Source organism: Equus przewalskii, chromosome 12 (assembly GCF_037783145.1).
Source record: "Equus przewalskii isolate Varuska chromosome 12, EquPr2, whole genome shotgun sequence".
In the NCBI taxonomy this organism is placed as follows: domain Eukaryota; kingdom Metazoa; phylum Chordata; class Mammalia; order Perissodactyla; family Equidae; genus Equus; species Equus przewalskii.
Genome location: NC_091842.1, coordinates 38,770,743 through 38,792,230, shown reverse-complemented (window position 1 = coordinate 38,792,230; position 21,488 = coordinate 38,770,743). Strand labels below are relative to the sequence as shown.

General features: G+C 62.4%; 2 protein-coding genes across 7 annotated transcripts in view; one reads left to right on the top strand and one right to left on the bottom strand.

The window, feature by feature from the left end:
• CORO7 (coronin 7) overlaps positions 1-21,488 on the bottom strand; it is a 58,732-nt gene that overhangs the window by 3,876 nt on the left and 33,368 nt on the right. For 2 of the 6 annotated variants that reach the window (XM_070568599.1, XM_070568603.1), the window contains 10 exons: positions 4,373-4,427; positions 3,740-3,797; positions 3,064-3,662; positions 2,405-2,531; positions 1,664-1,839; positions 1,034-1,142; positions 831-917; positions 607-749; positions 429-533; positions 264-349 (listed from right to left, as the gene is read on the bottom strand). In XM_070568599.1, the coding sequence (XP_070424700.1) occupies positions 264-349; positions 429-533; positions 607-749; positions 831-917; positions 1,034-1,142; positions 1,664-1,839; positions 2,405-2,531; positions 3,064-3,662; positions 3,740-3,797; positions 4,373-4,427 (1,545 nt within the window). Of the gene's footprint in view, positions 1-263; positions 350-428; positions 534-606; positions 750-830; positions 918-1,033; positions 1,143-1,663; positions 1,840-2,404; positions 2,532-3,063; positions 3,663-3,739; positions 3,798-4,372; positions 4,428-5,890; positions 6,016-21,488 lie in introns of those variants that run through there. The other 4 variants (XM_070568602.1, XM_070568601.1, XM_070568600.1 and 1 more) reach the window with 4 other exon arrangements.
• VASN (vasorin) lies at positions 9,549-20,928 on the top strand. Its single transcript, XM_070568605.1, has 2 exons — positions 9,549-9,711; positions 18,264-20,928. Exon 2 carries the CDS (start codon positions 18,274-18,276, stop codon positions 20,296-20,298), a length of 2,025 nt encoding a protein of 674 aa, XP_070424706.1. The 5' UTR covers positions 9,549-9,711; positions 18,264-18,273; the 3' UTR covers positions 20,299-20,928.

Here is a 21,488-nt window from a genome sequence, read left to right as displayed (position 1 = left end):
TCCTTGCAGCAGGGTGTGGCTCTCATCCCTCTGGGCTCCCAGTTGACTCATTCTTCCTCCCCGCCTCCCTGCCTCCCATCCATCCAATCACCCACCTACCCACTCACCCACCCATACAGCCACCCACTCATCCACCCATCCCTCCAATAAGCGAGGAACGGGGACAGATTCTGCACACCTGACAGGTATATGTATATCTGGGAAAGGGGGACACAGGTGCTTGCTAAAGTCTGGGGATACGGATGGTGGGCCTTCAGTCCTACCTGTCAAAGCCAGACACCAGCAGACAGAGACCATTACACACCCAGACAATGCGGGCTCCACGGGCCCCCTCGGGCCCTGGGCCTTCCTGTTGGGATACAGCACATAAGGCCCAGCTGGGGCTCCCTGGCCGGGTCTGAGGGCCGCCCCCAGCCCATCTTGCTCACCTGTAGTGGATCAGCGCCACTCCGGGGCTTGTAGACCCGCAAGCGCCCGTCCTTGCAGACAGTGGCCAGCTGCTGCCCGTCAGGACTCCAGGCCAGGCCAAAGATCTGGGGGCAGGTAGGGAAGTGAGAGGCAGCCTCTCATCTCGTGGCTGGGCGCCTGCCTCTACATCTGTCCTACCTGGTCCTGGTGGCCCTGTAGCCTCAGCCGCTCAGCTCCAGCTTGAAGGTCCCAGATCCGGATGGTAAGGTCATAGGAAGAGGAGGCCAGTATGTTGGCTGCCAGCGGGTGGAAGCGCAGAGAGTAGATCTTTTCTGTGTGGCCTGGGGGTAAGGCAGGGGGTGACTCCAAGCCCCTCAGGAGCCACTGCCCATCCCCTGGCCCCCTCCCTGGGTCCACCTGACCTGTGAGCACAGCCTCAGGAGTGGTGAGCACCTTCTCCAGGCCCTCAGGGGGCACCCGCCACAGTCGGATCCTGGCGTCTTCCCCAGCTGCAGAGAGTGCAGGCTCAGGCTCATCACTGCTGGGCCTAAGACCCCGGGGCTTCCCCTGCCCCCATTCAGGACCCTAGGAACCCCGCCTTGAGCCCAGCGCCCAGGCTCCTTACCCACAGCAAGGCGGTGGGGGTCAAAGGGGTCCCAGGCCAGATCGGTCACGGCTGCCCCATTCTGCAGCGTGGGCAGTGCTGTGTCAGGCAGGCGGCCAGGCTTCCGCAGCTGTGGGAGGTGCCCCCACCCCAAGGCCCATCAGTAACAGGCAAGAGGGCCTGGTCCCCAGGGGCTGCAGGGCAAGCAGAGTGCCCAGGCCCCACCCTGTGCAGCCGATGCCCCACTGCTGGGTGGCCCAAGCTCTCTGCCTCAGCCACCTCATGCTCGGAGCCCCAAGTGCCAACCGTGAGGCCCCAGAAAGTGAGGGGAGGCAGTGTGGAGTGGTGGAAAGAGCTCAGGCTTGGGGCTCAGGCAACCTGGGTTCAAACCCCAGATCCACCACTTACACAGTTGTGTGACCGGGCAGGTCACTAAACCTCTCTGTGCCTCACTGCTCTCATCTGTAAAATGGGGATAAGAATAGCATCCCCCATATGGGGCAGCTGGGAGAATTAAAGGGAAGAGAGGGACGCTGGGCGGGTGCCTGGCACATGGTTTGTGCTCAGAGAATGTGAGCTGGTGTGGGTACCCGATGCCTTTAGCGTCCTGAAGGGACCTGGAGGCAGCTGTGGTGGGGTGGGGACTCTCACCTCAAGCACAGCCACCTGCCCACCGCTACTCAGCAGGGGCACGGCCACACGCAGCTGGTTGGCACAGAAGCCGTCGCTCTCGCCGGGTGTGGTGAGGTTGAGCCCCTTGAGGTTGGTGATGTGGCTGTCTCGGTGCAGGACGGTGCCCTGAGCATGGCGGAACTTGGAACTGGGGCCTAGTGGGCGGCAGGGACACGGAGCCACCTGAGGATGCCCTGCCTGCCCGCCCTGCGCTGTCCTGCAGGAGGACCCCAGGCCATCCCTGAGTCCTGGCTGCCTGCTTCCCTCACTGCAAGATCAGGCAAGGTGTGTGCCCAGGCCTCTGCCAGGCCAGCCAACACAGCTCACCCAGACGGTGCCTGGGAATGAGAAGCCTGGTGGAAGCCTGGGGCTCCAGGGAACGTCCAGGACACCCCCCTACACATGAGCTTCACTTCATCCCACGAGGATGAATGACTCCACCAGGAAGGGAGGCAGGACTTGGGAAGGGCAGGGCTATGGGGGGAGCCAGGGCCATAGGGGGAAGCAGGGCTGGGGGTGGCAGGGCTGTGGGAGCAGGCAGGGCTGTGGGAGCAGGCAGGGCTGTGGGAGGCAGGGCCATGGGGGGAAGTAAGGCTAGGGGAGGCAGGGCTATAGGAGCAGGCAGGGCTGTGGGAGGCAGGGCCGTGGGGGCAGGCAGGGCCGTGGGGGGAGGCAGGACTGGGGTAGGGGTAGACAGGGCTCCCACTCTGACGCACTTACCCAGCAGGCTCTGCAGTGACCTCTGGCTAGGGCTGGTGCTGATGCCGCTGGTGCTGGAGAGCGAGGGCCCCAGGCTGGAGGGCGTGGAGGGCGAGGTCAGCGAGCTGGGAGGGGAGGAGAAGCCCTCCTGGGGGAGAAGCACGGGGGTCAGCCAGCAGGCCCCTGGGTGTGTTGGCCAAAGAGAAAGGGGACGCCCAGGTCATCACTCTGGCCCCTCCTCCCGTGTGGGACAGTGGGCTGGGCATGAAGTCCCACTGTGGGGCATGGGGTGGGGACACAATCGCAGACACTGACAGGGGCTGGGGGTAACACAACAGTGAGCTGAGCTTTAGGCCATGGGGACAGCAGGTGGCAGCTGCTGGCTCCCAGCTTTGTGGGAGGGCGGGCCCAGCGTGTTTAAGATCTGCCAGTATTTCAAGAGAAGCCAGAAATCTTCATTTTTATGTGAAAAATCTCTCACTTTCTAAGTGTTTGCTCAGTTTAGAGAACACTGTGAGATTCTTTATTTATGCTCTGTGGGCCTCGTTTCTGTGTTATGCTCAACAGCCAGAAAAGGTTAAAAAGACCATCGGGGCAGGCGGACACACTTGCCAGCTTTGACTCAGGGCCCCCTGGTGGTGTCGTGAGGAGGAGGCTGGGCAGGCAGCCTTGGCACTCACACTGGGGTCCACGTCGCCCACAGGCGTCTCCGCAGGACTGGCCACATCAGCGGGGGGCTCGGCAGGGTACACCAAGTGGGAAGTGAAGCTGGAGCGGGGCCGGCGGGCTGGGTGGAGGCTGACCCTCTGCACCTGTGGGGAGAGGCAGGAGGGATAGGGATGGGGGCACAGGACAGCTGAGAGAGCGCACGGCCGGACTGCGGGCCAGTGAATGGGGCTGCTGCCAGTGGGCTTCCAGAGGCTGGTGGAGGCCAGGAGTGGCCCGCCAGGCCTTGGTCCTACCTGCTGGTTGCTCCCAGCCCACCAGGCGTGGGGGTCGGAGGCAGGCACACAGCCTGCAGTGTCTGGGAACAGGTCCTGATGGAACTCTACAGTCTGGTGGCAGACAAGCACATGGCTGGTGAGGCCCAGGTTCCTCAGGCCCTCCCAGCCCCTCACCCAAGACCCCCTCACCTTGCGGGGCACGTGATAGCTGATGGGCATGATGGCCGTGTCACTCAGCTGCAGGACACGGAGCACCTCGCAGCCCATGACGGCCAGCGCCCGCCGGGGCACGAGTGCCGCCCCCCTCAGCGCACTCTCCAGGAGGCACTGGGTCACTGTTGGGGACACCATGGGAGGATGGTCAGGGTGGGCAGGGGAGGGGAAAGGGGAGGTGGAGGAGGGCAGGGCTTACCAGGGCTCAGTGCTGGCTGCTGTGGGGCCACCTCGTAGCAGGACAGCTGACTCTCACCCTGAAACGAGCCCAACCTGAGTGCTGCTCACTGACTGCACCCTGGTGGCCTGGGGCACGCCCCGGCTTGAGCACCAGCCCCCCTCTGTTCCTCTCCCAGGACCTGAGCCACAGAACCATGGCAGATGTCTATGGGGCCCTGATGTGTGCTGGGCACCGAGCTGAGCCCTCAGTAGACTTTACTCGACCTGTTCGTCATCACCGTGCATAGACTGAGCACCAGAGATATATATTCAGTATTTACAGAGTGCCTGCTGCATGCTAACACTACTCTATTCTCTGCCTTGTCCTCATGAAGCTGACATCTAGGGGGGTTACAGTCACCCGACTGCACGGATGAAGACGCAGGGGCCTGGACGCGCAGAGCCCCTGAGGAGGCTGCTCGGCTGGGTGGCGGTGGAGCCTAGGCAGTGCCCTTCTGGTTCCTCCTTTCTGGGGGCAGAGGGCATCCTGCACTCCCCACTCACACAGCTAGCTGGTTAGGTCAAAGGTCGGGGCCAGGCCTGGCAAGTGAGGGCACCAGCACCAGTGGCCGACGTGGGTGGGCATGGGTGGAGGCTCCAGCTTCTCTCTCACCTTTCCTGCCAGGACCAGGAGCCCGGAGTCTGGGTCCAGCAGGGGCATCAGAGACCTGGGAGAGAAAGAGGTAGTTGGCAGGATGTGGTCAGCCACTGTGGGCGAGGGCAGCAGGATCATGAACCTTCTGACCCCAGAGAGGGGCTCAGGCCAAGCAACACAGTGGCCAGGAGCAATGCAGGCCCTCCAGCTGCGTTCAGCCTGGTCCCTGGGGCACCTCTGCCTCCTCTCCCTGTGCTACCAATACGCTGAGCACATCACCACGTCCCAGCCTTTCTTCCTGGGTCCTCCATCTGCCCACCTTCTTCACTCAGGACTCATGCCGTGGGCATAGGGAGCCATCCTCTCTTTCTTCACTTTAGCCCCGACCTCTGCTGCTCCAGGAAGACCCACACATGTTCTGCCCCAGGTCCCACCTTGGCCAGCCTAGACATCAGGCCAGGGAAGGCGAGGGAGGTGCCAGAACTGGGGGTTCCCTTCACTAGCACCCAGGGCCGTCAGTCCAGGCGCACCAGGTCTGCACTAAGGTTTGAGGGCCACCTACTCAGTCACCCCACGCTCCTGGGGCGTTGATGACATCTTAGAGACTTGTAACCCTGCTCTGCACAAACCTTGAGCCCCTGTGCCCAAACCTGAGCCAGGGGCCAGGAGCAGCGGCTCCTTTGCCACTGTACTTCCCTCCCCTCCCCATTCTCGATCCCGTTTCGGAGACAGGGGGCCTGGGGAGGGACAGTGGCTTCGAATGTAGAGGGCAGGCTCGAAGGCCCCAGAGCCCCTGCCACCCTTTGCCCATCTCGTCTCTGCCAATAGCCTGTCACTGCCCAGGGATTTATGACTCCCCTCCCAGGGCCCTGCAGGGCCCCTCTGCAGCCCCTAGCCCTGTGAGTGCTCCTTCCTGGCTCAGGCTCTGGGGGGCGGGGAACCAGAAGAACTTGGACAGGTGCCTCATCTGTTTCTGATTCTTTCTCCTGGTCTTGGTCTCACATCCCTGGGGACCCGTGGGCCTGGACCCCCACCCTGACACTGACACTTGCTCCACACAGAACCCCATCCTCACTGTGGTTCCAGCGGTCAGAGGTCGCCCAGCTGTGGCAGCTGCCTCTATCCCTCACCCAGGCAACAAAGGGCCCATCCCCCTTCCTCCTCCCCTGCCCATCCATCCCCTCCCGGCCAGCTGCCTAAGGTCCACTGCTATGCCCCCCCCACCCGCCAACCCCTGTGGGGAGACACAGAATGGGCTGGGAAGCTGGGTGGGGCCCTGGGTGTCTCCAAAGCTTCTTGGAGTGCCCTGGGCCAGTCACCTGTGAGTAACACAGCCTCTAATTACCTCAGGCCAGCATGGTGACCCGGGCTCAGAACTGCACTTCTTGACCTGGTCTGACCACTGCCTGCTGCAGGGGAGTGTGCAGTTGGGGGGACAAAGTGGGTGTGTGACCTGGGGTGCCCCCTACACTGATGCTGGCTCCATCAGGGGTGGATACAAGTCCCTTCCACAGCTCTAACAGGGCTTTCACTCACTCATTCATTCACAATCATTCATTCCTTTGGCAAGCTGGACTGTGCCTGGCCCTCAGCTCGGCCTGCAGGTGTGACCAGGAGTGAGTAGAACAGACCCCACCTCTGTCCTCAAGGAGCTCACGGCCTGCTGTGAGAGAGAGAGATATAGTCCCACAGATAAACACATGAGGGAAAAGTTCTCTAAGGACACACAGCAAGGGGCAGAAGGGCCTGACTTTGGCTGGCCACAGGGGAGGGGGTGTTCTGCAAGACCCAAAGATTAAGGAGGAATCAACTACATCAAGGGAAGAGAGTTCCAGATGGAAAAAGCAGCACGTGAAAAGGACCTGTGGCAGGTGCATGCAGGGCGTATCTGAGGAACAGGGAGAAGAATGGTAGCGTGGTAGGTGGGCAGGGAGGGTAAGGGCGAGGCTCGGGATGGGGTGGGCAGAGGCCAGACAGAACGGGGCCTGGTGCTTCAGGAGGGGAGTTCTGCCTCCCTCTGTCAGACAAGCAATGAAAAGCGAATGGACGTCTTAACTGAAGAGGCACAGGATCAGATGTGTGCTGAGCAGAGATCTCTATGTGGAGACAGGAAGGAGGAGTGGAAACATGAGGTGACATGGGGCTCAGGGCAGAGTCTGAGAGCGAGTGACCTGGGGTGACTCCTGTGGCCCAGCCACTGCCTTGGTGAGCACTGGTGAATGGGCCTGCGGGTTCTGCTATGACACTGATGTCACCCGTGCTCGAAACCAAGCTCCTGAAGAGGCTCGACCTGACCTTCCTGCACCACCCCCCCATCAGCCCAGCTGGCCAGCCCACTGACTCAGGCGCAGGGGGCGCAGGGGCAGGAAGTCACAGAGGGTAGGGCTGGCTCCTCCAACAGGTCAGGCCGGTCTTCCTCGCCTTGGGCAGAGCCATCTGGGCAGCTCTGCCAGGCGGGAGCATCCTGCCTGCCGCAGCACGGGCCAGGAAATGGGGTCATGGCACCCAGCCCCAAGGGTTGACTAACAGCAGGCATAGGGCTGACCCCAGGCCTCGTAAAGAGAGCCAGGCCGGGTCTGGGCCTGGGACGCAGAACCAAGCCCCAGCCTGGCAGAGGGCCAGAGGTGGTGAGCGCTGGCACAGGCATCTCTCTCGCTGCCATGGCTGGGGGAGCAAGGGGGGGTGGCATCTGAGCCTGCCACTGGGAAGGGCTCTGACACAGTTCCAGGTGTGGGGGTCTGCTCTAGACCCCAGATCTAGAAGGTCTAGAGCCCAGATCTGCCCCCTACCCTCAAGCCCAGGTCCCAGAAGACGAAGGATAATGGTGGTACCAAGTGGGTCATGTTGGGGAGGGTCAGCCCCCTGACAACCCCAATACTCCTGTAGTCATCACAGTAGAAGTACCAGCTGTGCCTGCCAGGAGAAGCAGCTTCAAGAGTCTTCCTCTGGTTCTCCCTGCCAGACCTGCCAACCTAGACATCCTGGCATTGCCACCCCTTGAAAGCAGTCCAGGTTCCTTGGATCTGTCCTTGTCACCCAGGCTGGGCAGTGGGGACCCCTTGGACCAAGCCCTACCCCACATTCCTTAGCTCCCTCCCATCACAGAGGCTGCATGTAACCAGGTTCTAAGGGGGAAGGTGTCCTGAAGCCATATGAGGAAAAGATGGACAAACTGGACAAACTGCTCCTGGAAGCTGCCCTTGAGCCTCTGGGGGGATGGGAGCATGGCCTGTGTGAGTCCAGGCTCAGGATCGGGGTTGGCGGTGGACCTTTTAGGTAGATGGGATCTCCCCATCGGGTGGAACTGACCACAGAGGTGACCCGTTCCTTGGTGAAAGTCAGGCCAGAGGTCCTCAGGGCACCCCTGAGGGGCATCTGTGGACCTTCCTGAGGGCCTTAGGAGACACAGGGCCCAAGTAAAGGCATAGGGACAGCCTGACCAGAACCACACAGCACCGACTGTAAACTCAAATGCTTCCCGGGCCGGGCAAGACACTGAGTGAGTGAAGCAGCCTGGTATGAGACCACTAAGAGTGGTGGGGACTGGGGCGCCTGTGAGCTCAGGCGTTGGTCAGAGGGGGCAGCTGCCACTCAGCCCCAGCCGAAAGTTCCTGTTCAAAGCAAGCTGGGAAGTCCCGTTTTATTGCGAAACCACCAGATTTTTTAATGTTGGCAATGGCTTCAAAGTTTTAAAAAGTCCCATATAGGCCAAATGAAACACAACCAAGGGCCAGCTCTGGCCCGGGAGCAGAGGTTCACAAGCCATGCCCCACATCCACACATGCCAAGTATGGAGTGTAGACTGCTGCCCATCCTGAAAAGGGGTCCTCTGCGGAGAAGGCCTGAGGAGGCTAGGAGCTGAGAGGGGAAGTCTAGGTGGCTGTCCCAGTTGGACCCTGCTTAGCCCACTAGCAACCAGACACGGACACCACCCTGCCTTCTGGAGGTGATCAGGTCCTCCAAAGACCACTCGAACCCCCCTGCTGGTGTGGCTCAGCCTCCCGGGACAAGCCTTGGGGGGCCCCCGGAGACTTGAGCTGGCCTAGCCAAAGGGCCTGGCAGCAGGCCAGACGGGGGGGGGGGAGGGGTGTCCTGGGGCCCTCTGGAAGTTGGGAGCTAAGCTGAGTCCCCAAAGGCTCTGAGGTATGACTCTGGCCACAAACACGGAGGGGGAGGAGGGCAGAGCATTTTCCTGGAATCCTCCAAGGCAGGGGATTTTTCTAGACTAGTTCAGCTCCTGGCTCCCGTCCCCCCCGCCCCATCAAGAGCCACTGTCAGCTGCACCCAGGTCCCACCCACTGACAGTGAGGCCCAACCTCTCACCTCATCCCAGCCTCCCTAGCACATTCTGGGCTTGAAGCTGCTGTAAGTGTGGGGCCTTGGGTACACTGTCACTTCCCCAAACTGTTTTTAGTTATGTTCAATTACAATACCAACTAAATGTTCACTTTATCCTCTATATCATTCATTTTATCATACAGTGCCGAATTCTGATATACAAGTAGCTGCCCCACTCCTGTGTTTCAGTCCCTTCATCTAAAGTGGGGAAGGCAGTCCAGGGATGCTCATGGCCCCGAAAGCCATCCTGGCTGAAAGGACCCCAGCACCCAGGCTCGGCATTAGAAGGCTAGGAGGCTCTCAGAAGGGCTCTGTGCGGCCTGCCCACGAGTTTCTGAAACTGGGATTAGCTACCAACAATAACACATTCAGAGATTTCACCTCTACAATCCAGATTTCCAGTTTCTCTTGAAAAATCCAAAGCTCTGGCAGGCTGCGGCAGGTCACGAGGGCTCAACCCTTACACCAGCTCCCACTTCCCCCACCCGCTCACCCCCGACTTCTCCAGGTCTCCACAGGCTCTGGTGGTCGCTCCTCCAGTTTGTCACCTGCCTGGCGTGTCATAAGCATCCGGATTTGGGACTCTTGGTCTCAATATTCCCTTGCTTTCCACGCGCAAAACACTGATCTGCCCAGGGTTACATGGCTAACTACTGGCAGACCAGACTGGAGCGCTGGACGCCTGACTCCTGGCGGGCCGGCAAGGTCTCACCTTTCGGAGGTGGTGGGGTGAGGACCAGGCTGCCTGCCCAAACGACCCTTCAGCTGAGAGGGTGGGCGGGGCTCCGTCGGCCCCCGCCCCAGCCAATGGGGAGCCGCCCCGCCCCCTCCCGCGGCGGCCCCGCCCCCAGCTCTTAAGGCGCGATCCGCCTCCTGCGAGCCGACTCCGCAGCCCGAGCCCGGGGCGGGGAGACGCGGACGCGCTGCCTCGGGACCCCAGGATCCCCTCCGGCCCGGCCGGCCGGGAAGGACTGAGGCCGCGGCCCGCCCCGCCCGGCTCCCGCCGCCGCCGCCTCCCGGTGAGTGTCTCCCGGGCTGGGGGGCTGCGGACGGGGGCGGGGGCCGCCACCGGGTGGGTGGTGTACACGCGCCGATCGCGTGCGCGGACCCCCAGCCGCGCACACGCACTTAGGGCGGGCGTGCGGCCCCCAGCCCCGCGCGATCACCTGGGCCGATCCCGGCTCCCGGCGGGCGGGTCCCTCGTGCCCCCTGCCCGCGCCTGGCTCGCCCCCTCCTCCGGCAATCCTGGGACGCCGAGAGCCCCAGGCCGGGGTGCGCGCGCGCGCGTACACGGCCCACCGGCCGGCGGGGCTTCGAGCAGACAAAATAAACACCCCCCTCCTTCGCTTCCTCCTCCCACGGCTAGGCCCTCTGGCATGACCAGTTTTATGAATCAAACCCCTTTCAGGGGATGGCCAAGCCATAGTCTCAGGTTACTTTTACCTCCTGGAGTAGGATAGTCTGGTTCTGGGCCTGGAGCCCCTGGTGCCTGTGTGCAGATGGGCTGCCTGGGGTCCTAAGGGCCCTTGTCACCCAGGGCAGAGCCAGGGGTCACATGCATGCAGCCCTGGGGAGAGGTGGGGGGCGGTGGGTGGCAGGTATCTGATGCCCCATCCCCCTAGAGATGGTGGCAGGGGACCGACCTTGGCTGGCTGGGGCCCTTTGTGCTCCAGGTATTAGGGCGCCCCATCTCTCCCTCAGCCAGGGAAGGGGCTTTGCTTGGGCTATGAACTCAATGGCCTGGAGCCAGCCTAGTCCTTTGTGTCCCTGGGCTGGCAGCGCTTGGGCCTGAGGGCTGCCGAGGTCCCCTGTGGTCACTGGCAGGCCAGCCGATTGGTGCCAACCCTTCTGCCTCGCCCCCATTCGTTAACGATTACCACACCAGGGTTGCTGACCGCCTCTCTTGCTGGGGCCTAGGGGTGGAGTCTGCAAGGTGGGAAGGAGGAAGAGGCCCTGAGGGTCCTGGTGTCCCCCTTCTTGCCTTTTGCACCAAGGGCAAGTGAGGCTCTGGAGAGAGGCACCAGGACCACAGCCTCCCTCCCCAGGCCAAGAACTTTTGGGGCTGGGAGACTGGACCCTTCCCACTAGGCTGGTCCCTGGGTGCTGGGGGCATAGAGAGGTGGCTGGGCGGGTGCCCTGCGAGTGAGGTCCATTCAAGTTGGCCCAGCAGGCAGTGAAGTCCAGTATGGCCCCAGCTGTTGGCAAGGCCCAACAGGGCTAAGGGAGGTGGGTGGGGGGATGGGACAGCAGTCCCCTGAGTTTGCTGTCTTCTCCCAGGGGAATCAGCCCCCGGAGCTTCTGTAAACAGAGTGTCAGAGGCAGGAAGAGGGCTCTGGTAATGAGCAGCCCAGCTGGATCCCCTCCAGACCATTATCTGGCCTTTCCCGGGCCCAGGGAGGGAGGATGAATACATGCGTGCCAGGCTGGGGGCCCTGGGCACTGCCTGTCCCTACCTCCCCCAGCCTCTTGTGGCTGCAGACTAAAACAGCTACCCTGGGACTTGTGGGTCTGGAGGGTCAGATGAGGCTGGTGTCCCAGGGCGTTTGCTGGGATGGCACCACTCTCTCCAGACTCTGGAAGTTGGGGAGGAGGTTCACCATGAAAAGCCTCTCAGATATTGCCCAGACCTGGGCTCTCCCTAGGAAGCCCCCTCTGGCAGGCAGCCCCAGGGCCAGGGAGATGCCCCAGGCAGGGGATGGGTCCACAGCTCCTGGCTCCCATTCCTGACATCCCCATCACAGCCCTGGGGGAGCTGGGACAAGTCCTAGGTAAAGAGAGTTGAGTCCTCATGGGGGCTTGTAAGTGGACCTCATCTGGGCTGAGCAGTTTCTGGGAACAGAAAAGTAGGGTCCCCGCTGGGCCCCGGAGACAGCTCCCACCTCGGCAGGCCAGCCAGCCAGTTCCCCTCAGTGACCAGAGAGAAGTCTAGGTGAGCATCTACCCAAAGAAGCAGCTCTGACCGCTGGCAGGCCCTGAGCTCATGGGAAGGGCAGCAAGGCCACCTAACTGGGTAAGTGACCCTTCCCGGAGCCCCCCTCAGCTCTCCTTAGAGTCCCCTTCCTGGGCTGGGGAGCCCAAGGCTCTGCACTGCCAAGAAAACCAGCTCCCCTCACTGCTGTGGAATTTGGAGAAGGGGGAGCGTGTGTGTGTGTGTGTGTGTGTGTGTGTGTGTGTGTGAGAGAGAGAGAGAGAGAGAGCAGGAAAGCACGGCCCAGTGGGTGTGTGTCTGGCGTGGGCGTGTGTCTGCGTGCGCGTGACTGCAGCAGGGCTGTGTTTGGGGGCCGGCAGGGGTGCTGCAGGAGTCCCAGTGCACCAGGGCGGGTGGGGGCTCAGCCTTCTTCCTTTTATCGGTTTCCACATTCCAGAGTCAGCCGGATTGCTTTCCCTCAGCTGGCTGGGCTGCCTGGCCAGCCAGGCCCACGAGCCTCCCCCGCTTTTCCTCATTCCAGCGTCCCTGGGTATGAGGAGGCTGGAGCAGGCTCCCTTGGGCCACTTCGGGTTTAGGGGGTGGGGACAGGCGAGGGGCCAGTTCTTCTCCAAGGCTGGGGACAGCCCCCCCACCAGTCTCCTCCCGGGGAATGCAATAAGGCTCTGACATTCCTCCGAGGCTGCCTGAGAGATTTAATTAAGGAAGGAGAAGAGAGCTGGCTTGCATTGAGAAGGGGCTGCGTCTAGGGGGTCACTGGGGTCCCTACTGGCCTAGGCCCCGGACCTGGGTGGGCAGCAGTGAGAAGTGAGAGGCCTGTGGGGGCGGCAGGGTTGTAGCTCCCCTGGTCAGTCCCACCTGCCCACTGATCACCTCACAGACCCCTGGAAGGGCTACTTCTGCCACAGGGTGACCCAGAACCCTGGGCATGGGGAGAGTGAGAAGAGCAAGACCCCCTGAAGGCCACTTCCTGCTCAGACCCTGTCTAGGCCCCAGACAGCCTGGGCCCAACTGGCTTGGGGCTGGTGGCCTCCCTTAGTGGCTAAGGTCTTCCTCTGGCAAATCCAGGGTTAATTGCAGGGTTAGGGCCTTACTTGATGGCTGCTTGGCCCTGGGTGGGGACAGGGCAGTGAGGAAGCCCCATGTCGGAGCCCAGCCCCGGTGGTATTACACTGGCATGTGCCAGCGGTGGCATCCAGACTGGCCCATTTCTAGTTGGGCCACAGCCACCACATAGCTCCCAGGGCAGCAGGTGTCCTCTGCAAACAGAGTGGCACCTCTCCTGACTTGAGATGGCATGTCCCACTGCCCTGAGGGCCCATTTGAGCCAGAGACTGGCCTTAGTCACTGGTCTTCCTGCCCTGGGCTGACAGGTCTGGCAGCTGCCAAGTCACCCACGGTGCCACTGAAGGCACGCACCTGGGGCCAGGCAGCTCCTCTGTGGAGGAGGGGGGGTGGGGGAGGGCCCAGCTCCTGCTCTTCTCCTAGTTACTGCCAGCCAGCCACACCTGCTCAGGGATCCAGACCCCCCCCCCCTCCCCTGACAGGAAGATGGGCTGACATCCTGACTGTCCCCCTTTGCAACCCTCCACCCCAGGGTCTGAGCCCTGGCTGTACAGGAGACTCACCCAAGGAGCTTCTCCAAAACACAACTCTGCCTGGGTCCCACCCCAGAAATTCTTATTTAATTGGTCAGGGGGTGGGGCTCGGGTATCAGGAACTTTCCAAAGCTTCCTAGGTGATTCTGATGTCCAGCTGGGGTTGAGAAGCCCCTGGGTTTATAGGTGGGAGATGGAGGCCCAGAAAGGGAAAGGAACTGGACAAAGTCATGAAGTGAAGTGTCGGGGCCTTTTCTGTACCATGAGCTGAGCTGGCCGGGGATGGTAGATGGAGTTAGAAGGGCAGAGATGCTGAGACTGGTGGGAATCCCCAGCTTAATCACAGGGCAGGGCCACGACCCCCACCCAGAGAGAGAGCCGTCTCTGAGGAACCTGAGCAGGCCCAGCCCCCTTGGTGAGGGCCCGGTACGGAGATCCTGACCTCTCTGCCCTACTGGGCCACGGGCTACTGTGTCCCAGGGATGGGGAGACGGGAGGACCCAGCCAGGGCCCTGAGCCTCCTCAGACACGTCAGCGAAACCGGAGCCAGCCGTCCTGGCCGCCAGCACAGTCCCGCCTGCCTGGGGGGTTGGCAGACTCCTGGGCTGGGCTGCTGCCAGGCCTGGCCGGCAGTGCTTAGCCCGGGCGGGCCGGTGATGGGAGCCAGAGGCCTGGAGCTGCGGGATCGGACCCGCAACACCCAGCCCCTGCATCCACTCCACATTGTAGGGCACAGGAAAGGGGTGTGCTGGCCTCTGAGTCTCGTCTGTCTGAATCTCTCCCCCGCTGGCCAGGCATGTGGTTTTCCCCAGGAGCAGTGAGGTGCTCCAACCTGAGGTGTGATGTGGTCACCCAAATGCCTGGGTTCCACCCACTCGCCAGCCCCTGCCTGACCCAGGGCCTGTGTGTGAGTGGGTGCCTCCAGGTGTGTCCCATACTTGGGGCTGGGTGGGGGCGCTCTGGTTGCCTCTGAGAGCTGAGATGACGATGTCCTTACTCACAGAGCCCCACCCTCTGCTTCCCCCCCCCATGGTCATATGCTGAAGGGGACTGGCCAAAGGACAGCTCACTCCCCCCACCCCCTTCCAGAATTGAAGACACCCCCTCATCAGGCTGCTCTCTCCAGCTCCTCCCAGTGTCCCACGCTGGAGGGTGGAGGGCAGCCTCTGCATGGAGGCCTCACCCCGGGCCCAGGGGGCCTCCTGTCTGTGCTGAAAGCAGGGTAACGCACCTCTCACATCACTGCATCCTCACCCCGTGTGCATAGAAGGCAGGGCTCAGGTTTTATGGATAACACTCTTAGTAACTAATGTTTCCTGACCACTTAGAAAGTGCTCCAAGTACAAACTAAACAGCCCTAAGAAGCAAGCACTACAGCTAGCCGCCCCACTTCACAGGTGGGAACTGAGGTGAAGGGTTGTGGCCAGGCTGTCATGCAGCCAGGCTGTGAGTGTAGGCAGTGGGACCCTAAAGCCCTATCCCAACTGTCCCCAGGAGGGTGGCAACGCCAGCAGCAGAGCCCAGGCCTCTGCCTCCTGCCTCTTTCTACCACACCGTGGAGGAGCCAGGCCAAGTCGAGGGTACATAGAGTCCAGATGGAGGAGGGAGGCCCTGGACCCTTTGCCCTCCTGTCCCCCCGCCCCCAAATCCCAGGGCTCTCTCCAGAACTCTCCCTACACCCTTTGCAAAGGGAAAGGTCCCACCTCCCTGCCTCGGGGTCAGAGGATCAGATATCAAAGCCCAGGCCCCTAGTCCTTCAGAGCTGCTGAAATTGCACTGGGCAGGGCAGCCATGACCGCACGAGACACCCCCACCCCCAATGCACACACACACACCAGCACGCGCCCAGACAGGCGGATGGCTCCCAGAACTTGTTAGAAGAACTTCCCCATTTGAAAACAAACAGAACAACACAAAGCTACAACCCTAGGTGCTCAGAACAACTCCACAGAGTGAGGCAGGGCTGGTGAGAAACTGAGGCCCACAGTTGAGAAGGGACCTGGGAGGCTGTTTAGGGGCAGAACTTGTATCCGAACTCAGGCCTCTGTCTCCTGCTGCCCCGCCCCTCCATGGTTGGTCTTTGCCCTCTGGGTCCCCTCTGGGGGCTGTCTGATCTGCTCTTGGTGCCAGGAGCCCTGTGGCGGAGGCCCTGGAGCCACCAGCCACAGGCTTGCCGTTTCCCAAAGCCCCGGTGCCAACTCCTCGCTGGGCAGCTGGAGTGGGGTTCAGGCAAAGGTGCTCACCCTTGCATCCTCAGGGCTGGGAAGCAGGTTAGCTGCTGTCTGCTGGGGTCTCCCTAGCCCCAGATGCCAGGCCCCGTTCCCCATAGTCTCAGCCAGATTGCCACTCTCTGGCCCAGACAGACCTGTGGCGTCCGTGCCTCCCTCCCCTGTGATGACTTTACTGATTAAAGGGCCAGCAGACTATGGAGAGGAGCCCAGAGCCCATGCTGGCTCCCCTCCTCAAGGCAGAATGGGGAACACCTCCCAGCATGCACCCTAGGTCCCCCAGGGCCACACCTGGCTGCTCAGTGCTAAGTGCTCCCAGTCCTGGGAGGTGTCGACTCTGAAACGCCCAGGTGGACAGAAGGAGAAACCAAGGCGCTGAGAGAAAGCCACTGTCTGTGGCCTCACAGCTTGGACGCCCCTGGCCCAGGGCTGCCTAAACGGAGTGTGAGCTCTTAACTACGACCTTATACGAGGCCCAAGGGGGCTCAGGCCACAGGGGTGGCCAGGCTGGCCACGTGTAGGGTCCCCTCCCACCCCAGAGCCTGGCTGCTCCCTTCCTGACCCTGCCTGCCCCGCCGGGAAGGCTGATTCAGGGGGAGGCGGCTCACCCCCCACATGGACATGGGGGCGGGGGGGGGGCGCTCACAGCCCACATCTGGAGGCCAGGCTGCACTCGCTGCCTCTGAGTCAGTGAGGGCGGAGTGGGTCCACACAGGGCAAGCGGCCGGTGCAGCACATGGAGCCCCACTCAGGACGGCAACGGCAGGGCCAGGGCACATGAGGCCTCCCAGGTTCCGGTCTGAGCTTCATCTGCGGCTCAGTGCAAGGCCCTGCCCCCGCCCCGCCCGTCCACTCAGCATAGATGAGCCAAGCAGCTCTGGACACATGGGAGCAAAGACAGACAAGGCCTCCCCTCAGGGAGGAGATGGTACAGCTGAGACCCTAGAGAACAGGGGAGGCCCCCAGCTGACCTCTGAAGGGCAGCTGTTAGAGTGAACCAGTGAGGGGCAGAGGCTGATGACCTTACTTCCCTGGCAAAGGGGACCCTGTGGGGGGGGGGTAGGGCCCAGGCAGGCCCAACCTGGGTGTTAGGCCTTTACCTAGAACTGGCCCAAGACTACAGTGACCTCCCTAATGACTTGTCTAATCCGTCCTAGGACCAACTGCCCCTCCTCCACCTCACAGGTCCAGAGCCCAGGTCCCTGGGGGAGGGGCAGCACAATGGATGGCAGTGGGGCAGAGGCAGGCTGGATGGGGGGCCATGTTACCTGCTGTGGCTGGACAGACGGCTGGCCAGTGTGGGGGAAGGGGAGGCCAAGCTCCAGCACAAAAGGCCCTTGTATGAGCAGGAGGCACCTGGAGGGGAGGGGTGCTGGCCTCTCAGGGACTGGGGCCCAGAGTGTAGGGACTGCTGCTGGGGGTGGTCCCAGGGCTCCCCTCAGGAACCTGAGCAAAGAGGGGACCATGCTATAGCCCTATCCTGTCTCGGGCAGGTCCAGCTATGAGCTGGGGCCTAGAGTGGCTAGGGGAGCTACCCCGACAGTGGGTGGGATGGGGCCCCATATCATAAGGGGAGGACCATCACAGGCGCAGGCCCAGCCGCACCTGGACGTGGTTAAGGACCTGGGCTCTGGCTCAGATTTCCCGGCAGTGTGACGGCAGCACTTTACAGTGCCTCCAGGAGCCCCCCTTGCTTCTGTCATCTGGGAGTGATGAGAATGATTTCCACCTGGAATGGCTGCTGGTGGGGGGCGGGGGGACTAGACGAGGTGACTGTAAATGCTCGAGGGTGCTGGGGCACGGGGAGGGCTGCTGCTCCTCTCAGCGCTCAGCCCAGAGTGGACCCCAGAAATGGGAGATGAGCCAGTCTGTGGAGCGTTTCCAGGCCTGGCACTGCCTCTGAGGTCACCATGCAACCAGTGTCCCTTAACTGAGCCCCGGGTCAGCCCAGGGAGGCCAGCACCCCCTCACCTCTGGTCCTCTCATCACACCTCAGAGATGCGGGATCTGATCTAAAGACCAGGGTCCCTTCCTCCCTATCCCCCTCCAGGGGGACACCTGCCAATGGCTCCAGCCCCCCTCTGCCCCCTCCCCAAGAACTTTCCCACTGGCCACATCCTGGCGGGCCCACAGCTCCCGTCTTGGGCAGGTCTGACTTCACAAGTGGAAAAACACCGATCCCATAGTTTCCATGTGAAGTCTTCCCGCTGCGGTCTCTCCCCACTTGGAGGACATGAAGCGTGGCGGCAGGGGCCAGCAGCCCAGGGCAGCCAGCTTCTCTGCTTACGCGCTCGGCCCACTGCCCGCCCCGTCTCTCCCAGACACTGCAGAGAGGGGCTGCAGCTCCAGAACCCCCCTGTTGTCCCCCCTTCCCTGTCCACCTCAGCAGAGATTTGGGGGAGCTTGGGGGGAAGGCACAGAGCCTGATGCTTTTTGACCATGTGTTCTCTCTAAGCCACAGAGAGGCAGGAGGGCTGGGGTTAAAGAGAAGAGGGTTATTTGTGGTCACTGAATGTTTGGGGGCCTGGCCCCCCTCGGCATGCATCAGCCCAATGAACCCTAGTGACAGTGCAGGAAGTAGCAACTAATATCATAATGAGGTCATGTGACTGCTCAAAGTCACATAGCGAGGGAGTGACGGGGCTGGGACAGGAACCGGGCCTGGGCACTGGGGACCTGACTCATAACTACTGTGCGCTGTTGGATTTGGGGGCAGGGAGTGGTGAAAGGGGCTGGGAATTCCCTTCTCAGTCCTTCTTGGCGTGGCTGTCCCCTGGGCCCCTGAATCATGGTCTCCTGTGTCTCTTCCCTGCTCACAGGAACCAGAAGATGCGCTCCAGGATCCCCCCACCCCTGCTGCTGCTGCTGCTGCTGCTGGCCCCGGGGCCTGGGGTGCAGAGCTGCCCATCTGGCTGCCAGTGCAACCAGCCACAGACAGTCTTCTGCACTGCCCGCCGGGGGACCACGGTGCCCCGTGACGTGCCGCCCGACACAACGGGCCTGTACGTCTTCGAGAACGGCATCACCACACTCGACGTAGGCAGCTTTGCTGGCCTGCCGGGCCTGCAGCTCCTGGACCTGTCACAGAACCAGATCGCGAGCCTGCCCAGTGGGGTCTTCCAACCGCTCACCAACCTCAGCAACCTGGACCTGACTGCCAACAGGCTGCGAGAGATCACCAACGGGACCTTCCGTGGCCTGCGGCGCCTTGAGCGCCTCTACCTGGGCAAGAACCGTATCCGCCACATCCAGCCTGGCGCCTTTGATGCACTCGACCGCCTCCTGGAGCTCAAGCTGCAGGACAATGAGCTGCGGGCGCTGCCTCCACTGCACCTGCCGCGCCTGCTGCTGCTCGACCTCAGCCACAACAGCCTCCCTGCCCTGGAGCCTGGCGCCCTGGACACCGCCAACGTGGAGGCACTTCGGCTCGCCGGCCTGGGGCTGCGGCACCTGGACGAGGGGCTCTTTGGCCGCCTGCGCAACCTCCATGACCTGGATGTGTCTGACAACCAGCTGGAGCACGTGCCGCCTGCCATCTGGGGCCTCCGGGGCCTGACGCGCCTGCGGCTGGCTGGCAATACCCGCATTGCCCAGCTGCGGCCTGAGGACCTGGCTGGGCTGGCAGCCCTGCAAGAGCTGGACCTCAGCAACCTGAGCCTGCAGGCCCTGCCGCATGAGCTCTCAGGCCTCTTCCCCCGCCTGCGGCTCCTGGCGGCCGCCCGCAACCCCTTCAACTGCGTGTGTCCCCTGAGCTGGTTCGGCCCTTGGGTTCGGGAGAGCCGCGTGGCACTGATCAGCTCCGAGGAGACACGCTGCCACTTCCCGCCCAAGAATGCCGGCCGGCTGCTCCTGGAACTCGACTACGCTGACTTTGGCTGCCCGGCCACCACTACCACAGCCACGGTGCCCACCATGAGGCCCGCAGCCTGGGAGCCCACCCTCTCACCTTCCAGCCTGGCTCCCACTTGGCTGAGCCCCACAGAGCCTGCCACGGAAGCACCTAGCCTGCCCCCCGCCGCCCCACCCACTGTGGGGCCTGTCCCCCAGCCCCAGGACTGCCCAACATCCATCTGCCTCAACGGGGGCACCTGCCACCTGGAGGCACGGGGCCACCTGAAGTGCCTGTGCCCCGAGGGCTTCACAGGCTTGTACTGTGAGAGCCAGGTGCAGCAGGGCCCAAGGCCCAGCCCCGCCCCAGCCACGCTGAGGCCGCCCCGGCCCCTGCCCCTGGGCATCGAGCCTGCGAGCCCCACGTCCCTGCGGGTGGGCCTGCAGCGCTACCTGCAGGGCAGCGCCGTGCAGCTCAGGAGCCTGCGCCTCACCTACCGCAATCTGTCGGGCCCCGACAAGCGGCCGGTGACGCTACGGCTGCCCGCCTCCCTTGCTGAGTACACGGTAACCCAGCTGCGGCCCAATGCCACTTACTCCATCTGTGTCAGGCCCCTGGGGGCTGGGCGGGTACCCGAAGGCGAGGAAGCCTGTGGGGAGGCCCGCACGCCCGCTGCTGTCCGCTCTAGCCATGCCCCGGTCACCCAGGCCCGTGAGGGCAACTTGCCACTCCTCATCGCCCCTGCCCTGGCGGCCGTGCTCCTGGCTGCGCTGGCTGCCGTGGGGGCAGCCTACTGTGTGCGCCGGGGTCGGGCTGCAGCAGCTGCAGCTCAGGGCAAAGGGCAGGTGGGGCCAGGAGCTGGGCCCTTGGAGCTGGAGGGGGTGAAGGCCCCCTTGGAGCCAGGCCCCAAGGTGACTGAGGGTGGTGGGGAGGCCCTGCCCAGTGGGCCTGAGTGCGAGGTACCGCTCATGGGCTACCCAGGGCCTGGCCCTCAGGGACCCCTACCTGCTAAGCCCTACATCTAAGTCCAGGAGTAATGGACCACCTGGGCCGGGCTCTCAGCCCCACTGGGACCAGCCAGCACCCTCCAGCTGCCAGAGGAAGGAAGTTCTCAGACGCCTAAGACAAAGACACGTTGTGGGAGTGGGGGCTGTTTGAGCGCAGCAAGTCCCTGCCCCTCTCTGGACCTCGGTCTCCTCATCTGTAAGATGCTGGGACCCAGGTGATGACCTCTAAGGTCCTCCTGAGCCTGAGTGCCTATGAGGACGACTTCTGCCCCGTCCTCTGCAATGTGCAAGCCCTGGGGCGGGGCTGGGCGGGCCGGCCTGCTGTGTGCTGGTAACACAGGCCCCCCACCCCAAAGAGACTCTGGGGGCCAGTGAAGGAAGCCGCCAGAAAGCAAGCAGAGGGAGAGTGGGTTTGGGAATGGGGCGTGTGACCCCAGCCTCAGCCCCAGGGAGCAAAGGAACAAAAGAAACTGGAAAGAAAGATGCTTCAGGAACAAGTTTTGCTTTTGTTAAAATATATTTATAAGAAATCTTTCCCATTTATTCTGGGAAAATGTTTTTCAAACTCAGAGACAAGGACTTTGGTTTTTGTAAGACAAATGATGATATGAAGGCTTTTTGTAAGAAAAATAAAAGATAAAATAAAAAGAGTGTGTTCTGGCATGGCGCAAGGGTACCTGAGCTGGGTGGAGGGAGGATGGGGGTACAGGCTGGGCATAAGGGGACAGCCCTCTCTGTGGGGAAGCTAGGGGCCGGGACCCCTCTCCCCAGCGGGCACGAGGCCCTGGTCAGCATCCCCTGGGCTTGGGCGTGCTGCTGCTGTGGGCCATGCCAAGAATGGCAGCCCTCTCAGGTGTCCAGTCCTGGGCTGTGTCCGCCCAGCCTCCACTGAGGTGCCCAGGCCAGTCTCCCAGGCGGAAGCAGGGCCACTTCCAACCTGGGGCAGCCTTACCCTACCCAGGCCATCTTCTGCCAGCTGGAGCTCAGTGTTCCTGCGAGAGGCTAGGAGGCTCACGGCAGACACAGGCCAAGAGGGTCCAGAGGGTCCCTCCTCAGGGGTGGGTCTGACAGACAGTTCGCTGCCCGCCTCCCTCTGTGGAGGGGGTACTTCAGCTGTGCCCTGCCTCCCTCTGTGGAGGGGGTACTTCAGCTGTGCCCTGCCAGGCCCTTGTGGATGGAGCCCGTGACCAGCGAAGCCCTTCCTGTAG